The 20,628-nt window shown below is 46.7% G+C and overlaps 1 protein-coding gene across 2 annotated transcripts in view; it reads right to left on the bottom strand.

Moving 5' to 3' along the window:
- Window positions 1-5,988, bottom strand: part of TRIM44 (tripartite motif containing 44) — a 66,106-nt gene extending 60,118 nt beyond the window's left edge. For both annotated transcript variants that reach the window (XM_069739944.1, XM_069739946.1), the window contains exon 1: window positions 5,276-5,988. In XM_069739944.1, the coding sequence (XP_069596045.1) occupies window positions 5,276-5,728 (453 nt within the window). In that variant the 5' untranslated portion in view covers window positions 5,729-5,988. The remainder of the gene's footprint in view (window positions 1-5,275) is intronic.
- Window positions 5,989-20,628: the final 14,640 nt, after the last annotated feature.

Below are 20,628 nucleotides of genomic sequence, written 5' to 3'. Positions count from 1 at the left end.
AACATCATTGGTTTTAGCATGTCGTGTACTAGAAAACGGGAAAAAAATTCCAAGTGCGGTGAAATTGCAAAAAAAGTGCAGTCCCACACTTGTTTTTTGTTTGGCTTTTTTTCTAGGTTCACTAAATGCTAATACTGACTTGACATTATGATTCTCCAGGTCAGTACGAGTTCATAGACACCTAACATGACTAGGTTATTTTTTATCTAAGTGGTGAAAAAAATTCCAAACTTTGCTAAAAAAAAAAAATAAATAAATAAAATTGCGCCATTTTCCGATACTCGTAGCGTCTCCATTTTTCGTGATCTGGGGTCGGTTGAGGGCTTATTTTTTGCGTGCCGAGATGATGTTTTTAATGATACCATTTTGGTGCAGATACGTTCTTTTGATCGCCCGTTATTGCATTTTAATGCAATGTCGCGGCGACCTAAAAAACGTAATCCTGGCGTTTCGAATTTTTTTCTCGCTACGCCGTTTAGCGATCAGGTTAATGCTTTTTTTTAATTGATAGATCGGGCGATTCTGAGCGTGGCGATACCAAATATGTGTAGATTTGATTTTTTTTTTTTTTTTTTTATTTATTTTGATTGGGGCGAAAGGGGGGTGATTTAAACTTTTATATTTTTTTTATTTTTTTCACATTTTTTTTAACTTTTCTTTTTTACTTTTGCCATGCTTCAATAGCCTCCATGGGAGGCTAGAAGCAGGCACAACCCGATCGCCTCTGCTACATAGCAGCGATCTGCTGATCGCTGCTATGTAGCAGAAATGGAGGTGTGCTGTGAGCGCCGACCACATGGTGGCGCTCACAGCTGCCGGCGATCAGTAACCATAGAGGTCACAAGGACCTCTATGGTTACAATTCTGAAGCATCGCCGACCCCCGATCATGTGACGGGGTCGGCGATGACGTCATTTCCGGCCGCCCGGCCGGAAGCGGTAGTTAAATGCCGCTGTCTGCGTTTGACAGCGGCATTTAACTAGTTAATAGGTGCGGGCAGATCGCGATTCTGCCAGCACCTATTACGGGCACATGTCAGCTGTTCAAAACAGCTGGCATGTCCCGGCTTTGATGTGGGCTCACCGCCGGAGCCCTGCATCAAAGCAGGGGATCTGACCTCGGACGTACTATCCCGTCCGAGGTCAGAAAGGGGTTAATACATCCTAGACCTGTGTTTGCCTTTTTTTGCTGCTGCATCACACTGTTGACTCATGTGCAATCTGTGATCAATTAATATATCCAAGTCTTCACACATGATGTTGCTTAGTTCTATTCCTCCCATTCTATAGATGTAATTTCCATTTTTCTTGCCCAGATGTAGAATCTTGCATTTCTCCCTGTTAAATACCATTTTATTAGTCGCTGCCCATTGTTCAAGCTTATCTAGATCCTTCTGAATGGTTTCTCTGTCTTCTCTAGTGTTAGCCATCTCTCCTAGCTTTGCATCGCCTGCAAATTTGATTAGTTTACCTTCAGTTCCCTTATCTAGACCATTTATAAAAAATATTGAACAATACTGGGGCCAGGACAGAACTTTGTGGTCCCCACTTGAAACACTCTTCCAATTGAATGTACAATCATTTATTGATGCTTTGCTGAGCGATCACATAAAATGCGACCACTCCGCCTGTCATCCAGCAGACACTGAGCTGCGTGTGCGAACGCAGCTTCAGTGCCGAGAGCTGACACCAGTAAGGTGGGTTTGATGTCAGAGAACATAAAACAGCTGATATCAACCCCACAACTATTACCCCACTTGCCACCGCACCAGGGCAAGTGGAAAGAGCGGAGGCTAAGCACCAGAATTGGCGCATCGTAAGTATGCACCATTTCAGGGGCAGCTGGTGTCCTTTGTATCCTGGGATGATTTAGTGAATCCTGCCTTGAGCAGGGGGTTGGACCAGATGACCCAGGAGGTCCCTTTCAACTCTAACATTCTATGATTCTATGATTAGTCTGGGAGGGGGCCAATATCCATGTCCTCTAACTAGGCTGTTAATATCAGTCCGCAGCTGATTGCCTAGTCTTTGCTGGTTATTAATTATTGAGGGGACCCCATGTCATTTTTTGGGGCAGTGACCCCTTTGTTAATAGCCAGTAAAGGCTAAGTAGACAGCTGTAAGCTGATATTAATAGCCTAGGAAGCTCCATGTTTATTGCCTCCTTCCCAGGCTATAAACATAGACCCCCAGCATGCGCTTCAAACTCATCTCACAGTAAAAACAGGCCACGTTGCTCTCAGCAACCAACCAAAGCACAGCTTTCATTTTTCCACAGCAGTTTGAGAAATGTAAGCTGGCTTCTGATTGGTTGCTATGGGTAACCAGGCCTGATTTACTGTCTAATGAGACTTAATCTGATCTGGGGTAACCGCTCTTTCCCAGTGGTTATAATAGGGAAGGACAAGACATAGAATTGTCACTAATGGACACATTAAAGGGGTTTTTCCAGAAATTGACATTACCTTGGTGGTCATGCCTGGTACTGCAGCTCCCACACCCTATCCCACCTGGGAAAAATCCCTCCAAAATGAGTTCCAAGTGTTTTCAGCCTAGGATATTCACAATTTTGTTGGGATTGTATAAAACAAAAATTAGGGGAATCCAAGCAAATTTGGAATAGTTGGCAGCTATGGGTGTATGATGGGCGATACAAGGGGCATTTCATCTAAAGAGGTAGATGAGGGTCTAGCTAAGTCTAAGATGGGAGGGAAGCCCAGATGCAGGAAGTTAGATACCTATTCAACAAATGGTGGCACTGTACACGCCTAGAGGTTCACGGCCCACGGCGGGCACGCCAAATTTCCTTGTGACAGGATTGCTCCTGCCTCCGAGGTCCTCGGCTCCGTTGAGCTTGGGTTGGTCCCAATGGCTGCTTCATGCCAACTCGCTCCAGTGGGCGCATATTGCATTGCGATTAGTCTGACTACCTTCCCACAATTACACGTTCCTGAACGAAGTGTGCATACTCCATAAATTTGGCCATGTGTGATAATTGGTGGTGGGTTTCAGGGGGCTCATGGTAAATTTCATATGGAGGTGTTTTTTTCTGCTTCAAATACCCTTTGAATAAGCTTCATATTTATTTCAATGGGAAAAAAAATTAAAGTGGATTTTTTCAAGCTGAAAAATCCAAGTAAAGAAGTTTTTTTGGGTGTTGTTCGATGAGTTATCCATGTGTGGGGCATTTTTTTTCCTGCTTCAGTGGTCAAACTCGGAGCATTTTTCGAAAAGAAACTCCTCAAAAATTGACGTTTCTTTTTCCAAAAGGAAAAAAACCCAGCACCATATAAGTGATTTTTATGAATTGTACAGTTTTTTTTCACGTGGAAACAAAAATTTCAATTTATGTGATATGTTTTGTGTGTGGATTATTTAGCAAAAAAACTTCCAGGTGAACCTTGCCTATGGCTCTGATGGAAGCCTTCAGATATGTCCACAAAAGAGTTTTTTGACGTGAATATTTCAGGCTGAAAAATCTATGGCTAAAAAAAGAAACTTATGTTTTTTATGCTGTTTTTTCTTTGAATAGGACATTTTTTTTTTATTATTTCAGTAGTCAAAGCACTGCAAGGCGGTGTGCAAACTTGCAGATTTTTCGCGTTTTTTTGCTATAAAAATGCAAAAAAAAAAAAAAAAAAAAAGCATACATTATGCATCCCATCATTTGGAATGCATTCCGCATTTTTTGTGGACATGATACGTTTTTTTCCGTGAAAAAAACGCAGCATGTTCATCAATTTTGCGGATTTTTTGTGGATTTCCCACTATATTATTGCATTGGGATTCTCCAGAAAAAGCCGCAAAAAACGCACCAAAAACACGGTAAAAACGCATGCGGATTTCTTGCAGAAAATGTCCGGTTTTGCTCAGGAAATTTCTGCAAGAAATCCTGAACGTGTGCACATAGCCTAAAAGCCGCCGGGGAACAAGTCACACAGGAGTCTGGTCATCCAGGCGGGTTCCTGGAGCCTTCTCTCCACCCGCTCCAATAAACTGACAGGTCTTTCCCTATACATACCCGCAGGGAGAGAGACCAGTTACCCCAGGGGAAAGCGGGAAAAAAAAAAAAAGATGTCATCACTTGTTGAAAAAAGAGCCAAATTTGACATCTGAAACAGAAAAATGCCCCATACATAAAAACACATAAAAAAAAAAAAAAAAAAGACCCCCAAAAATTTGTTTTTGTTTTTTAATCATGGATTTATGTGTTTTCAGCAAGGAAAATCCACTACAAAAAAAAAAAAACTATATGAACATATCCCACCACGCCACCCACTCTATGACAGAGACCCTCACACCCACCTGTGCCCTATTAGAGCCTACAGACTTGGGTTGTCCCGCTGATGTCACCTGCAATGGAGCAGGGAATGCGCTGTAACGCACGAATAACTCGATTCATTATTGCATTTGCGCTTTTTTTGTTGTTTTTTTTTTTTTGCGCTTTTCATTTTTGCACCTTATTCTTCTTTTAATTTCCGCCATTTTTAAAGTCTATTTTATATGTATTCGTCTGTTTTTTTTATGTTGTTTTTTTTTGGGGGGGGGGGAAGCTTTGGGGTTTCCATGTGTATCCGGCTGAATCATCAGTTGTGACTCATTAAAGTGAACCTGTCATGTAATATAACGCCATTAACCTGCAGATTAACCCCATATAACGTTGTGAAAACCTTGCGGCGCCGGCACTGAGAGTCCCACTGCCAGGAGGAAATTAACTTTATTCTCCCTGGCAGCGTTCGGAATCACAGGATTGGCGGCTGTGACCACGCTCCGGGCACTGACTGACAGCAGCTGAGCATTAGAGCCGACCGGCTGTCAGTCAGGGCCGGGGAAGTGATTACCATTGCTCTCTAGTGGTAACTTAACCAGTGCCGGTGCCATAAGCTGCCAGGGGGAAGAAAGTTAATTTCCCCCAGGCAGCGGGGCTCTCAGTGCTAATGCCAGAGTGCTATTAACCTGCATATTAACCCCATATCTGCAGGTTAATAGTGTTATTTTAAATGATAGTTTCCCTTTAAATATTTGCTTTTTTTTTTGCACAAATTTTACAACATTTTAGAGGAACATGCAATTTTTTTACGCTGAAAAAAAGGTTAAAACACAAGAATAAATAAAGATTTAATCATGAACCATGTGTGATATTTTGAAGAACTTGGCTCAAAGCATGCAAAAAAAAAAAAAAAAAGAAAAAGGAACGTGAGCAAATACAAATGATGAATGGAGCTTGAAATCTTTTGACGACTCCATGACCCCAACCCCCCAGTGCGCCCCCGTACCTTCATTTCCAGGTAGGCCTCATTGAGGGTGATGAGCTGATGTTGGCGGTGGTCTCCAGCCACGGCGCACAGCACGCAGATGATCTTGGAGTCCTCCTTGCAGTACAGGCTGAGCTCCTGCTTGTGTATGGGACAGGTCTTCTTCTCGGACGTACCGCTTTGCTTCGCTTTAGTCTCCGGCTCCTCTACGGGGGTCGTCTCTTCTTCTTCTTCTTCTGGAGACGGCTCTGCGAAATCTCTGACGCTGTGGGCGGCGTGTCGTCGCTTGTGCTCGGAAGCGTGCAAGTCACAAAAGGAAAAATGACAGTCGTCGCAGATGACCAGCGCTTCTTTGGCCTCGTCGGGCTCGCAGGCGTCGCACGTGCCATCGTGAGGGAGGTGAGAGGTTTCGTCTGAGGCGCTGCTGGCCATGGTGGGACTTATCTTCTCAACTGCGGTTTGTGGTCCGCTCATGGAAGTCTCGATCCGTCTCTCTGGATTCCTAGACGTTGTTTTGCTCTTCCACTTTGCACCTCTTTCCTTGCTCACCTGTGAGTTGTGCAAACCTTGGTGGACACACACACGCCCTTTGCCCCCGGTTCACCTTCTCGTGTCCGGGCAGCAGCTGTGGATCCTTCTCCTGTGCAGAGAACAATGAGGATTTTCCAGGCTCAGGCCTCGCTCTGCTGAAAGCTTCCTGCTTTCACTTTCCACGCTGCTGTGTTTTGCTTCCTGAGTCAGTGGGACAGGAAGTGCGAAGCTTCGCAGACTAATTATTATAACGAGCCGCGACTTCTATTCGTATTCTCCGGGAAGGAAGAGGTCGTCGCGATATGGAAGATGACGCATGTGTTCTCCATACAGAGATGCAAAATGTGACACTGGGCACATAAGAACGTCTCCGTGAGAAAAACAAGATCATCTTAATAATAATAATAATAATCTTTATTTATATAGCGCCAACATATTCCGCAGTGCTTTACAGTTTAACAGTTTCAAACACAAACGGTATCATCTTGTAGTTATGATACCTTTTAATGCCTAACAAAAATAAAATAAATGATGTTACAAAGCAAGCTTCCGAGACTTCTTAGGCTTCGTGCCCACGTTCAGGAAAGTGTGCAGAATTTTCCTGAGCAAATCCGGACTACTTTCGCAGGAAATCCGCACACGTATTTTTTGCATTTTTTTTGTGCGGATTTTTCGCGTTTTTTACCAGAGCTTCCCCAATGCAATAACATAGCGAAAAATCCGCAAAATTAATTAACACGCTGCGTTTTTTTTTTTCCCGCGATGCGTTTTTATAGCGGGGAGAAAAAAAAACGCTACATGTGCACAAAAAATTGCAGAATGCATTAAAAATTATAGGATGCTTAATGTAAGCATTTTTTAAGGGTTTTGTTTTTTTTCACGCCGAAAAAAACGCGAAAAATCTGCAACGTGTGCACATAGGCTGTTTTTTTCCCGATAAAAGCGCTATAAAACCGCAAAAAAAAAACACCGCACACAATAAGCATCCCATCATTTAGAATGAATTCAGCATGTTTTGTGCACGATGTGTTTTTTTCCGTGAAAAAAAAATGCATCGCGGTAAAAAAAAAACGCAGCATGTTCATTAAGGCTGTGTGCACACGTTGCTGTTTTTTCGCGTGTTTTTCGCGGTTTTCCCCATAAAACCGCAAAAAAAACGCATACTATAAGCACCCCATCATTTAGAATGAATTCCGCATGTTTTGTGCACACGATGCGTTTTTTTCCATGAAAAAAACGCATTGCGGTAAAAAACGCAGCATGTTCATTAAGGCTATGTGCACACGTTGCAGATTATTTGCGGTTTCACGCTAATCAACGCTATCAAACCGCAAATAATCTGCATACATTAAGCATCCTATCATTTATAATGGAATCCGCAATTTCTGTACACATGATGTGCGTTTTTCCGCATGAAAAACGCATTGCGGAAAAATAATGAACCTGCTCATTAATTTTGCGCTTTTTTTACGGTTTTCCCACTGTCTAATGCATTGGGAAATGTCCGGGGAAAAACGGGCAAAAACCGCGTCAAAACCGCGTCAAAACAGCGCAAAAAAACGCATGCGGTTTTCTTGCGGAAATCTGGCAGAAATGTCTGGATTTTCACAGGAATTTTCTGCATGAATTCCTGAACGTGTGCACATAGCCTCATTTTGCGTTTTTTTTTGCGGATTTCCCACTACAAAATGCATTGGAAAATGTCTGAAAAAAAAAAAAACGCATGCAGATATCTTGTGGATTTCTTGCAGAAAATTTCAGGTTTTTCTCAGGAATTTTCTGCAAGAAATCCTGAACGTGTGCACATAGCCTTAGGCTGTGTGCACACGTTGCTGTTTTTTCGCGTTTTTTTTTTTTGCGGTTTTTCCCGATAAAAACGCTATCCAACCGCAAAAACCGCATACAATAAGCATCCAATCATTTAGAATGAATTCCGCATGTTTTGTGCACATGATGCGTTTTTTTCCGCCAAAAAAATGCATCGCGGTAAAAAACGCAGCATGTTCATTAATTTCGTGGGGTTTTTTTTGCGGATTTCCCACTACAAAATGCATTGGGAAATGTCCAGAAAAAAAAGCGGCAAAAACGCGGCAAAAATGCATGCAGATTTCTTGCGGATTTCTTGCAGAAAATGTCCGGTTTTTCTCAGGAATTTTCTGCGAGAAGTCCTGAACGTGTGCACATAGCCTTAGGTCTCGTCCTCAAGCATGGTGTAATAAAGTTTCTGAAGAAACACAAATATATGGACGCATAAAATAAACAAACAACAGCAAAAGAAAAAAAAAGAACAGACGTGACATAAATAAATGAACTTTTAAATAAACAAACAAACTGAGCTCAGGGAATGAGTTCCTCTCGGTGTGTCTGAGGGCAATGAACTTTGGATCATGATGTTTCTTAAATGTGGAGGTTGCCTGTAGCACGGAGCGTCTTGGGATATTGTCTTTAGCCGGTCATCCTTGTGTAAGATGTGGTGAAGGGTTTTTTTTTTAAGCAGTTTTACTTAGTAGCTCAAGATTATCTTGATTTTCTCACTGAGAGCTTTTTTTTTCCCAACTGGCTAACATGGTACCAACCCCCCTTTTTTTTTTCTTTTAATTCTTGTGCATATGATGGACATAGGGATGCCACCTATTCCAACCAAAGATACCGGCCAAATTTATGAGGGATCTTCAAGGGAACCTGTCACCAGGTTTTTGCTCCCTAATCAGAAAGCAGCCTAATGTAGGAGCAGAGACCCTGATTCCAGCCTTGCAATGTATCACTGTGCTGCCTGCTGCAGTTTTTATAAAATTACAGTTTCCTCTCCTGCAGATCTAGCAGTGCTCGGAATGCTGCGCTCTGCATAGCCCTGCCCACAATGTACACTGTGCATAGGCAGAAAGCTGACAATTAGGATTGGAGACAGAGTTATACAGAGCTCATGACTTTGGAGGACTATACAGCAGCAGGTTCATTAGTCCTCTATTGATAATCTCCTGCTGATAAAACTGTGATTTTATCAAAACGGCAGCAAATAGCCCAGTAAGTGACAACTGGAATCAAGGTCTCTGCCTCTACAGTATACTTGTCTCAAATTAGGGGGCAAAAATCTGGTGACAGATTCCCTTTAATGCCATGGCTTCATATTATACACCTATACCTGATTATATGTTACACACAAAGAGCTCTGCTATTAATTGTAGTTATATAGCATTTTACAGAAATCATCATCACTGTTCCTACTGAGGCTCACAATTTACATTCCATATGTATTTGGAGTGTAGGAGGAACCCGGAGTACTGCCTTTGATAGATGGATATGCCATCCAACACCATACAGTGAAATATGGTAGTGACTCAGTGATGCCTACAGTGAAGCATGGTGGTGGCTCAGTGATGCTCCCTACAGTGAAGCATGGTGGTGGCTCAGTGATGCTGCCTACAGTGAAGCATGACAGCTTAGTGATGTCTACAGTGAATCATGGCAGTGACTCATTGATGCCTAGAGTGAAGTAAGGCGGTTGCTCGGTGATGTCTACAGTGAATCATGGCAGTGACTTCGTGATGCCAACAGTGAAGCATGGTGGTGGCTCAGTGATGCTCCCTACAGTGAAGCATGGTGGTGGCTCAGTGATGCTCCCTACAGTGAAGCATGGTGGTGGCTCAGTGATGCTGCCTACAGTGAAGCATGACAGAGGCTTAGTGATGTCTACAGTGAATCATGGCAGTGACTCATTGATGCCTAGAGTGAAGTAAGGCGGTTGCTCGGTGATGTCTACAGTGAATCATGGCAGTGACTTCGTGATGCCAACAGTGAAGCATGGTGGTGGCTCAGTGATGCCTACAGTGAAGCATGGTGGTGGCTTAATGATGCTACAGTGAAGCATGGTGTTGGCTCAATGATGCTACAGTGAAGCATGGTGTTGGCTCAATGATGCTTCAAAACCAGGGATTCAAGCTTCAGGAGGCTAATTTGCATATTCCAGGTGCCTTCTGGGAGAAGCGAAGTCTCCCTAAGCTAGAAGATCGTTGGGTACAGCCGGGACCAGCTGCTTCGAAAGCATCACCAAACCAGGGATTCAAGCTTCAGGAGGCTAATTTGCATATTCCAGGTGCCTTCTGGGAGAAGCGAAGTCTCCCTAAGCTAGAAGATCGTTGGGTACAGCCGGGACCAGCTGCTTCGAAAGCATCACCAAACCAGGGATTCAAGCTTCAGGAGGCTAATTTGCATATTCCAGGTGCCTTCTGGGAGAAGCGAAGTCTCCCTAAGCTAGAAGATCGTTGGGTACAGCCGGGACCAGCTGCTTCGAAAGCATCACCAAACCAGGGATTCAAGCTTCAGGAGGCTAATTTGCATATTCCAGGTGCCTTCTGGGAGAAGCGAAGTCTCCCTAAGCTAGAAGATCGTTGGGTACAGCCGGGACCAGCTGCTTCGAAAGCATCACCAAACCAGGGATTCAAGCTTCAGGAGGCTAATTTGCATATTCCAGGTGCCTTCTGGGAGAAGCGAAGTCTCCCTAAGCTAGAAGATCGTTGGGTACAGCCGGGACCAGCTGCTTCGAAAGCATCACCAAACCAGGGATTCAAGCTTCAGGAGGCTAATTTGCATATTCCAGGTGCCTTCTGGGAGAAGCGAAGTCTCCCTAAGCTAGAAGATCGTTGGGTACAGCCGGGACCAGCTGCTTCGAAAGCATCACCAAACCAGGGATTCAAGCTTCAGGAGGCTAATTTGCATATTCCAGGTGCCTTCTGGGAGAAGCGAAGTCTCCCTAAGCTAGAAGATCGTTGGGTACAGCCGGGACCAGCTGCTTCGAAAGCATCACCAAACCAGGGATTCAAGCTTCAGGAGGCTAATTTGCATATTCCAGGTGCCTTCTGGGAGAAGCGAAGTCTCCCTAAGCTAGAAGATCGTTGGGTACAGCCGGGACCAGCTGCTTCGAAAGCATCACCAAACCAGGGATTCAAGCTTCAGGAGGCTAATTTGCATATTCCAGGTGCCTTCTGGGAGAAGCGAAGTCTCCCTAAGCTAGAAGATCGTTGGGTACAGCCGGGACCAGCTGCTTCGAAAGCATCACCAAACCAGGGATTCAAGCTTCAGGAGGCTAATTTGCATATTCCAGGTGCCTTCTGGGAGAAGCGAAGTCTCCCTAAGCTAGAAGATCGTTGGGTACAGCCGGGACCAGCTGCTTCGAAAGCATCACCAAACCAGGGATTCAAGCTTCAGGAGGCTAATTTGCATATTCCAGGTGCCTTCTGGGAGAAGCGAAGTCTCCCTAAGCTAGAAGATCGTTGGGTACAGCCGGGACCAGCTGCTTCGAAAGCATCACCAAACCAGGGATTCAAGCTTCAGGAGGCTAATTTGCATATTCCAGGTGCCTTCTGGGAGAAGCGAAGTCTCCCTAAGCTAGAAGATCGTTGGGTACAGCCGGGACCAGCTGCTTCGAAAGCATCACCAAACCAGGGATTCAAGCTTCAGGAGGCTAATTTGCATATTCCAGGTGCCTTCTGGGAGAAGCGAAGTCTCCCTAAGCTAGAAGATCGTTGGGTACAGCCGGGACCAGCTGCTTCGAAAGCATCACCAAACCAGGGATTCAAGCTTCAGGAGGCTAATTTGCATATTCCAGGTGCCTTCTGGGAGAAGCGAAGTCTCCCTAAGCTAGAAGATCGTTGGGTACAGCCGGGACCAGCTGCTTCGAAAGCATCACCAAACCAGGGATTCAAGCTTCAGGAGGCTAATTTGCATATTCCAGGTGCCTTCTGGGAGAAGCGAAGTCTCCCTAAGCTAGAAGATCGTTGGGTACAGCCGGGACCAGCTGCTTCGAAAGCATCACCAAACCAGGGATTCAAGCTTCAGGAGGCTAATTTGCATATTCCAGGTGCCTTCTGGGAGAAGCGAAGTCTCCCTAAGCTAGAAGATCGTTGGGTACAGCCGGGACCAGCTGCTTCGAAAGCATCACCAAACCAGGGATTCAAGCTTCAGGAGGCTAATTTGCATATTCCAGGTGCCTTCTGGGAGAAGCGAAGTCTCCCTAAGCTAGAAGATCGTTGGGTACAGCCGGGACCAGCTGCTTCGAAAGCATCACCAAACCAGGGATTCAAGCTTCAGGAGGCTAATTTGCATATTCCAGGTGCCTTCTGGGAGAAGCGAAGTCTCCCTAAGCTAGAAGATCGTTGGGTACAGCCGGGACCAGCTGCTTCGAAAGCATCACCAAACCAGGGATTCAAGCTTCAGGAGGCTAATTTGCATATTCCAGGTGCCTTCTGGGAGAAGCGAAGTCTCCCTAAGCTAGAAGATCGTTGGGTACAGCCGGGACCAGCTGCTTCGAAAGCATCACCAAACCAGGGATTCAAGCTTCAGGAGGCTAATTTGCATATTCCAGGTGCCTTCTGGGAGAAGCGAAGTCTCCCTAAGCTAGAAGATCGTTGGGTACAGCCGGGACCAGCTGCTTCGAAAGCATCACCAAACCAGGGATTCAAGCTTCAGGAGGCTAATTTGCATATTCCAGGTGCCTTCTGGGAGAAGCGAAGTCTCCCTAAGCTAGAAGATCGTTGGGTACAGCCGGGACCAGCTGCTTCGAAAGCATCACCAAACCAGGGATTCAAGCTTCAGGAGGCTAATTTGCATATTCCAGGTGCCTTCTGGGAGAAGCGAAGTCTCCCTAAGCTAGAAGATCGTTGGGTACAGCCGGGACCAGCTGCTTCGAAAGCATCACCAAACCAGGGATTCAAGCTTCAGGAGGCTAATTTGCATATTCCAGGTGCCTTCTGGGAGAAGCGAAGTCTCCCTAAGCTAGAAGATCGTTGGGTACAGCCGGGACCAGCTGCTTCGAAAGCATCACCAAACCAGGGATTCAAGCTTCAGGAGGCTAATTTGCATATTCCAGGTGCCTTCTGGGAGAAGCGAAGTCTCCCTAAGCTAGAAGATCGTTGGGTACAGCCGGGACCAGCTGCTTCGAAAGCATCACCAAACCAGGGATTCAAGCTTCAGGAGGCTAATTTGCATATTCCAGGTGCCTTCTGGGAGAAGCGAAGTCTCCCTAAGCTAGAAGATCGTTGGGTACAGCCGGGACCAGCTGCTTCGAAAGCATCACCAAACCAGGGATTCAAGCTTCAGGAGGCTAATTTGCATATTCCAGGTGCCTTCTGGGAGAAGCGAAGTCTCCCTAAGCTAGAAGATCGTTGGGTACAGCCGGGACCAGCTGCTTCGAAAGCATCACCAAACCAGGGATTCAAGCTTCAGGAGGCTAATTTGCATATTCCAGGTGCCTTCTGGGAGAAGCGAAGTCTCCCTAAGCTAGAAGATCGTTGGGTACAGCCGGGACCAGCTGCTTCGAAAGCATCACCAAACCAGGGATTCAAGCTTCAGGAGGCTAATTTGCATATTCCAGGTGCCTTCTGGGAGAAGCGAAGTCTCCCTAAGCTAGAAGATCGTTGGGTACAGCCGGGACCAGCTGCTTCGAAAGCATCACCAAACCAGGGATTCAAGCTTCAGGAGGCTAATTTGCATATTCCAGGTGCCTTCTGGGAGAAGCGAAGTCTCCCTAAGCTAGAAGATCGTTGGGTACAGCCGGGACCAGCTGCTTCGAAAGCATCACCAAACCAGGGATTCAAGCTTCAGGAGGCTAATTTGCATATTCCAGGTGCCTTCTGGGAGAAGCGAAGTCTCCCTAAGCTAGAAGATCGTTGGGTACAGCCGGGACCAGCTGCTTCGAAAGCATCACCAAACCAGGGATTCAAGCTTCAGGAGGCTAATTTGCATATTCCAGGTGCCTTCTGGGAGAAGCGAAGTCTCCCTAAGCTAGAAGATCGTTGGGTACAGCCGGGACCAGCTGCTTCGAAAGCATCACCAAACCAGGGATTCAAGCTTCAGGAGGCTAATTTGCATATTCCAGGTGCCTTCTGGGAGAAGCGAAGTCTCCCTAAGCTAGAAGATCGTTGGGTACAGCCGGGACCAGCTGCTTCGAAAGCATCACCAAACCAGGGATTCAAGCTTCAGGAGGCTAATTTGCATATTCCAGGTGCCTTCTGGGAGAAGCGAAGTCTCCCTAAGCTAGAAGATCGTTGGGTACAGCCGGGACCAGCTGCTTCGAAAGCATCACCAAACCAGGGATTCAAGCTTCAGGAGGCTAATTTGCATATTCCAGGTGCCTTCTGGGAGAAGCGAAGTCTCCCTAAGCTAGAAGATCGTTGGGTACAGCCGGGACCAGCTGCTTCGAAAGCATCACCAAACCAGGGATTCAAGCTTCAGGAGGCTAATTTGCATATTCCAGGTGCCTTCTGGGAGAAGCGAAGTCTCCCTAAGCTAGAAGATCGTTGGGTACAGCCGGGACCAGCTGCTTCGAAAGCATCACCAAACCAGGGATTCAAGCTTCAGGAGGCTAATTTGCATATTCCAGGTGCCTTCTGGGAGAAGCGAAGTCTCCCTAAGCTAGAAGATCGTTGGGTACAGCCGGGACCAGCTGCTTCGAAAGCATCACCAAACCAGGGATTCAAGCTTCAGGAGGCTAATTTGCATATTCCAGGTGCCTTCTGGGAGAAGCGAAGTCTCCCTAAGCTAGAAGATCGTTGGGTACAGCCGGGACCAGCTGCTTCGAAAGCATCACCAAACCAGGGATTCAAGCTTCAGGAGGCTAATTTGCATATTCCAGGTGCCTTCTGGGAGAAGCGAAGTCTCCCTAAGCTAGAAGATCGTTGGGTACAGCCGGGACCAGCTGCTTCGAAAGCATCACCAAACCAGGGATTCAAGCTTCAGGAGGCTAATTTGCATATTCCAGGTGCCTTCTGGGAGAAGCGAAGTCTCCCTAAGCTAGAAGATCGTTGGGTACAGCCGGGACCAGCTGCTTCGAAAGCATCACCAAACCAGGGATTCAAGCTTCAGGAGGCTAATTTGCATATTCCAGGTGCCTTCTGGGAGAAGCGAAGTCTCCCTAAGCTAGAAGATCGTTGGGTACAGCCGGGACCAGCTGCTTCGAAAGCATCACCAAACCAGGGATTCAAGCTTCAGGAGGCTAATTTGCATATTCCAGGTGCCTTCTGGGAGAAGCGAAGTCTCCCTAAGCTAGAAGATCGTTGGGTACAGCCGGGACCAGCTGCTTCGAAAGCATCACCAAACCAGGGATTCAAGCTTCAGGAGGCTAATTTGCATATTCCAGGTGCCTTCTGGGAGAAGCGAAGTCTCCCTAAGCTAGAAGATCGTTGGGTACAGCCGGGACCAGCTGCTTCGAAAGCATCACCAAACCAGGGATTCAAGCTTCAGGAGGCTAATTTGCATATTCCAGGTGCCTTCTGGGAGAAGCGAAGTCTCCCTAAGCTAGAAGATCGTTGGGTACAGCCGGGACCAGCTGCTTCGAAAGCATCACCAAACCAGGGATTCAAGCTTCAGGAGGCTAATTTGCATATTCCAGGTGCCTTCTGGGAGAAGCGAAGTCTCCCTAAGCTAGAAGATCGTTGGGTACAGCCGGGACCAGCTGCTTCGAAAGCATCACCAAACCAGGGATTCAAGCTTCAGGAGGCTAATTTGCATATTCCAGGTGCCTTCTGGGAGAAGCGAAGTCTCCCTAAGCTAGAAGATCGTTGGGTACAGCCGGGACCAGCTGCTTCGAAAGCATCACCAAACCAGGGATTCAAGCTTCAGGAGGCTAATTTGCATATTCCAGGTGCCTTCTGGGAGAAGCGAAGTCTCCCTAAGCTAGAAGATCGTTGGGTACAGCCGGGACCAGCTGCTTCGAAAGCATCACCAAACCAGGGATTCAAGCTTCAGGAGGCTAATTTGCATATTCCAGGTGCCTTCTGGGAGAAGCGAAGTCTCCCTAAGCTAGAAGATCGTTGGGTACAGCCGGGACCAGCTGCTTCGAAAGCATCACCAAACCAGGGATTCAAGCTTCAGGAGGCTAATTTGCATATTCCAGGTGCCTTCTGGGAGAAGCGAAGTCTCCCTAAGCTAGAAGATCGTTGGGTACAGCCGGGACCAGCTGCTTCGAAAGCATCACCAAACCAGGGATTCAAGCTTCAGGAGGCTAATTTGCATATTCCAGGTGCCTTCTGGGAGAAGCGAAGTCTCCCTAAGCTAGAAGATCGTTGGGTACAGCCGGGACCAGCTGCTTCGAAAGCATCACCAAACCAGGGATTCAAGCTTCAGGAGGCTAATTTGCATATTCCAGGTGCCTTCTGGGAGAAGCGAAGTCTCCCTAAGCTAGAAGATCGTTGGGTACAGCCGGGACCAGCTGCTTCGAAAGCATCACCAAACCAGGGATTCAAGCTTCAGGAGGCTAATTTGCATATTCCAGGTGCCTTCTGGGAGAAGCGAAGTCTCCCTAAGCTAGAAGATCGTTGGGTACAGCCGGGACCAGCTGCTTCGAAAGCATCACCAAACCAGGGATTCAAGCTTCAGGAGGCTAATTTGCATATTCCAGGTGCCTTCTGGGAGAAGCGAAGTCTCCCTAAGCTAGAAGATCGTTGGGTACAGCCGGGACCAGCTGCTTCGAAAGCATCACCAAACCAGGGATTCAAGCTTCAGGAGGCTAATTTGCATATTCCAGGTGCCTTCTGGGAGAAGCGAAGTCTCCCTAAGCTAGAAGATCGTTGGGTACAGCCGGGACCAGCTGCTTCGAAAGCATCACCAAACCAGGGATTCAAGCTTCAGGAGGCTAATTTGCATATTCCAGGTGCCTTCTGGGAGAAGCGAAGTCTCCCTAAGCTAGAAGATCGTTGGGTACAGCCGGGACCAGCTGCTTCGAAAGCATCACCAAACCAGGGATTCAAGCTTCAGGAGGCTAATTTGCATATTCCAGGTGCCTTCTGGGAGAAGCGAAGTCTCCCTAAGCTAGAAGATCGTTGGGTACAGCCGGGACCAGCTGCTTCGAAAGCATCACCAAACCAGGGATTCAAGCTTCAGGAGGCTAATTTGCATATTCCAGGTGCCTTCTGGGAGAAGCGAAGTCTCCCTAAGCTAGAAGATCGTTGGGTACAGCCGGGACCAGCTGCTTCGAAAGCATCACCAAACCAGGGATTCAAGCTTCAGGAGGCTAATTTGCATATTCCAGGTGCCTTCTGGGAGAAGCGAAGTCTCCCTAAGCTAGAAGATCGTTGGGTACAGCCGGGACCAGCTGCTTCGAAAGCATCACCAAACCAGGGATTCAAGCTTCAGGAGGCTAATTTGCATATTCCAGGTGCCTTCTGGGAGAAGCGAAGTCTCCCTAAGCTAGAAGATCGTTGGGTACAGCCGGGACCAGCTGCTTCGAAAGCATCACCAAACCAGGGATTCAAGCTTCAGGAGGCTAATTTGCATATTCCAGGTGCCTTCTGGGAGAAGCGAAGTCTCCCTAAGCTAGAAGATCGTTGGGTACAGCCGGGACCAGCTGCTTCGAAAGCATCACCAAACCAGGGATTCAAGCTTCAGGAGGCTAATTTGCATATTCCAGGTGCCTTCTGGGAGAAGCGAAGTCTCCCTAAGCTAGAAGATCGTTGGGTACAGCCGGGACCAGCTGCTTCGAAAGCATCACCAAACCAGGGATTCAAGCTTCAGGAGGCTAATTTGCATATTCCAGGTGCCTTCTGGGAGAAGCGAAGTCTCCCTAAGCTAGAAGATCGTTGGGTACAGCCGGGACCAGCTGCTTCGAAAGCATCACCAAACCAGGGATTCAAGCTTCAGGAGGCTAATTTGCATATTCCAGGTGCCTTCTGGGAGAAGCGAAGTCTCCCTAAGCTAGAAGATCGTTGGGTACAGCCGGGACCAGCTGCTTCGAAAGCATCACCAAACCAGGGATTCAAGCTTCAGGAGGCTAATTTGCATATTCCAGGTGCCTTCTGGGAGAAGCGAAGTCTCCCTAAGCTAGAAGATCGTTGGGTACAGCCGGGACCAGCTGCTTCGAAAGCATCACCAAACCAGGGATTCAAGCTTCAGGAGGCTAATTTGCATATTCCAGGTGCCTTCTGGGAGAAGCGAAGTCTCCCTAAGCTAGAAGATCGTTGGGTACAGCCGGGACCAGCTGCTTCGAAAGCATCACCAAACCAGGGATTCAAGCTTCAGGAGGCTAATTTGCATATTCCAGGTGCCTTCTGGGAGAAGCGAAGTCTCCCTAAGCTAGAAGATCGTTGGGTACAGCCGGGACCAGCTGCTTCGAAAGCATCACCAAACCAGGGATTCAAGCTTCAGGAGGCTAATTTGCATATTCCAGGTGCCTTCTGGGAGAAGCGAAGTCTCCCTAAGCTAGAAGATCGTTGGGTACAGCCGGGACCAGCTGCTTCGAAAGCATCACCAAACCAGGGATTCAAGCTTCAGGAGGCTAATTTGCATATTCCAGGTGCCTTCTGGGAGAAGCGAAGTCTCCCTAAGCTAGAAGATCGTTGGGTACAGCCGGGACCAGCTGCTTCGAAAGCATCACCAAACCAGGGATTCAAGCTTCAGGAGGCTAATTTGCATATTCCAGGTGCCTTCTGGGAGAAGCGAAGTCTCCCTAAGCTAGAAGATCGTTGGGTACAGCCGGGACCAGCTGCTTCGAAAGCATCACCAAACCAGGGATTCAAGCTTCAGGAGGCTAATTTGCATATTCCAGGTGCCTTCTGGGAGAAGCGAAGTCTCCCTAAGCTAGAAGATCGTTGGGTACAGCCGGGACCAGCTGCTTCGAAAGCATCACCAAACCAGGGATTCAAGCTTCAGGAGGCTAATTTGCATATTCCAGGTGCCTTCTGGGAGAAGCGAAGTCTCCCTAAGCTAGAAGATCGTTGGGTACAGCCGGGACCAGCTGCTTCGAAAGCATCACCAAACCGCGCGCCTTACGGCGCGCGAATTTTTGCCTGTAGGACATTATTGCAAGAGAGCTTGGCTGAGTAGATTACACAAGAAGGAAAACACACAGCAAGTCAGCAGGATCTAGGAGCAACATGGCAGATGTGACAACCTACATGGTGAGCTGCAGCATGTGCTACATGTTCACAGATCGACCAGAAGAAGAATCCAATTTCACCTGTCAGAAGTGTAGACTAGTGGCCCTTTTAGAAGAAAAGGTGCGGGGTCTGGAAGAAAGAATAGCAACTTTGAAACTCATCAAAGAGAATGAAGACTTTCTAGACAGAACAGAAGCATCTCTACTGGTCACAGAAGGTGCAAAAAGTGTCAGAGAACCTCCAAAAGCAGATGAGTGGAAGCATGTGACCAAAAGAAGCAAGAAGACCATGGAGAAATCACCAACCACACAACTGAAGAACCGATATCAAATCTTTGTAGAGGATGAAGATGGCACACCTAAGAATGAAGCAATACCAGCAAGCAAAAAAGAAAAGGGCACACAGCAACAAGTGACAGCAAAAAGTACAGCCAAGAAGCAACGAAGAGTGGTGGTGGTGGGAGACTCACTACTGAGAGGCACCGAAGCAGCCATCTGCAGACCGGACATAACTGCAAGAGAAGTATGCTGCCTTCCAGGTGCGATGATCAAGGATGTGACCGATAGGATACCAAAGCTCTTCAGCTCCAAGGACGTCCACCCATTTCTTCTGATACATGTTGGCACCAATGACACGGCAAGGAAGGACCTACCGACAATCTGCAAGGACTTTGAAGAGTTGGGGAAGAAAGTAAAGGAACTGGATGCACAGGTAGTTTTTTCTTCTATCCTTCCAGTAGACGGGCATGGCACCAGGAGATGGAACAGGATCCTTGATGCAAACAACTGGCTAAGACGATGGTGCAGACAACAAGGATTTGGATTCCTGGACCACGGTGTGAATTACTGGTATGATGGACTCCTCGCCAGAGACGGACTACACCTCAACAAACCTGGGAAACACACATTCGCCAGAAGACTCGCTACACTCATCAGGAGGGCGTTAAACTAGAAGAAGAGGGGATGGGAAGAAAAACATTAGACTCGAACAAAGACGACCCAGGAAAACATACTCAGAAGGGAGGTAAGAACATTTCTAAAACAATCCACAGTGAGGAGATTGGAACAAAACAAAATCCTCTAAACTGCATGCTCGCAAACGCCAGAAGCCTGACAAACAAGATGGAAGAACTAGAAGCAGAAATATCTACAGGTAACTTTGACATAGTGGGAATAACCGAGACATGGTTAGATGAAAGCTATGACTGGGCAGTTAACTTACAGGGTTACAGTCTGTTTAGAAAGGATCGTAAAAATCGGAGAGGAGGAGGGGTTTGTCTCTATGTAAAGTCTTGTCTAAAGTCCACTTTAAGGGAGGATATTAGCGAAGGGAATGAGGATGTCGAGTCCATATGGGTTGAAATTCATGGAGGGAAAAATGGTAACAAAATTCTCATTGGGGTCTGTTACAAACCCCCAAATATAACAGAAAGCATGGAAAGTCTACTTCTAAAGCAGATAGATGAAGCTGCAACCCATAATGAGGTCCTGGTTATGGGGGACTTTAACTACCCGGATATTAACTGGGAAACAGAAACCTGTGAAACCCATAAAGGCAACAGGTTTCTGCTAATAACCAAGAAAAATTATCTTTCACAATTGGTGCAGAATCCAACCAGAGGAGCAGCACTTTTAGACCTAATACTATCTAATAGACCTGACAGAATAACAAATCTGCAGGTGGTCGGGCATCTAGGAAATAGCGACCACAATATTGTGCAGTTTCACCTGTCTTTCACTAGGGGGACTTGTCAGGGAGTCACAAAAACATTGAACTTTAGGAAGGCAAAGTTTGAACAGCTTAGAGATGCCCTTAATCTGGTAGACTGGGACAATATCCTCAGAAATGAGAATACAGATAATAAATGGGAAATGTTTAAGAACATCCTAAATAGGCAGTGTAAGCGGTTTATACCTTGTGGGAATAAAAGGACTAGAAATAGGAAAAACCCAATGTGGCTAAACAAAGAAGTAAGAC

This window comes from Ranitomeya imitator, chromosome 9 (assembly GCF_032444005.1).
Source record: "Ranitomeya imitator isolate aRanImi1 chromosome 9, aRanImi1.pri, whole genome shotgun sequence".
In the NCBI taxonomy this organism is placed as follows: domain Eukaryota; kingdom Metazoa; phylum Chordata; class Amphibia; order Anura; family Dendrobatidae; genus Ranitomeya; species Ranitomeya imitator.
This window is presented reverse-complemented; position numbering and strand designations above follow the sequence as displayed.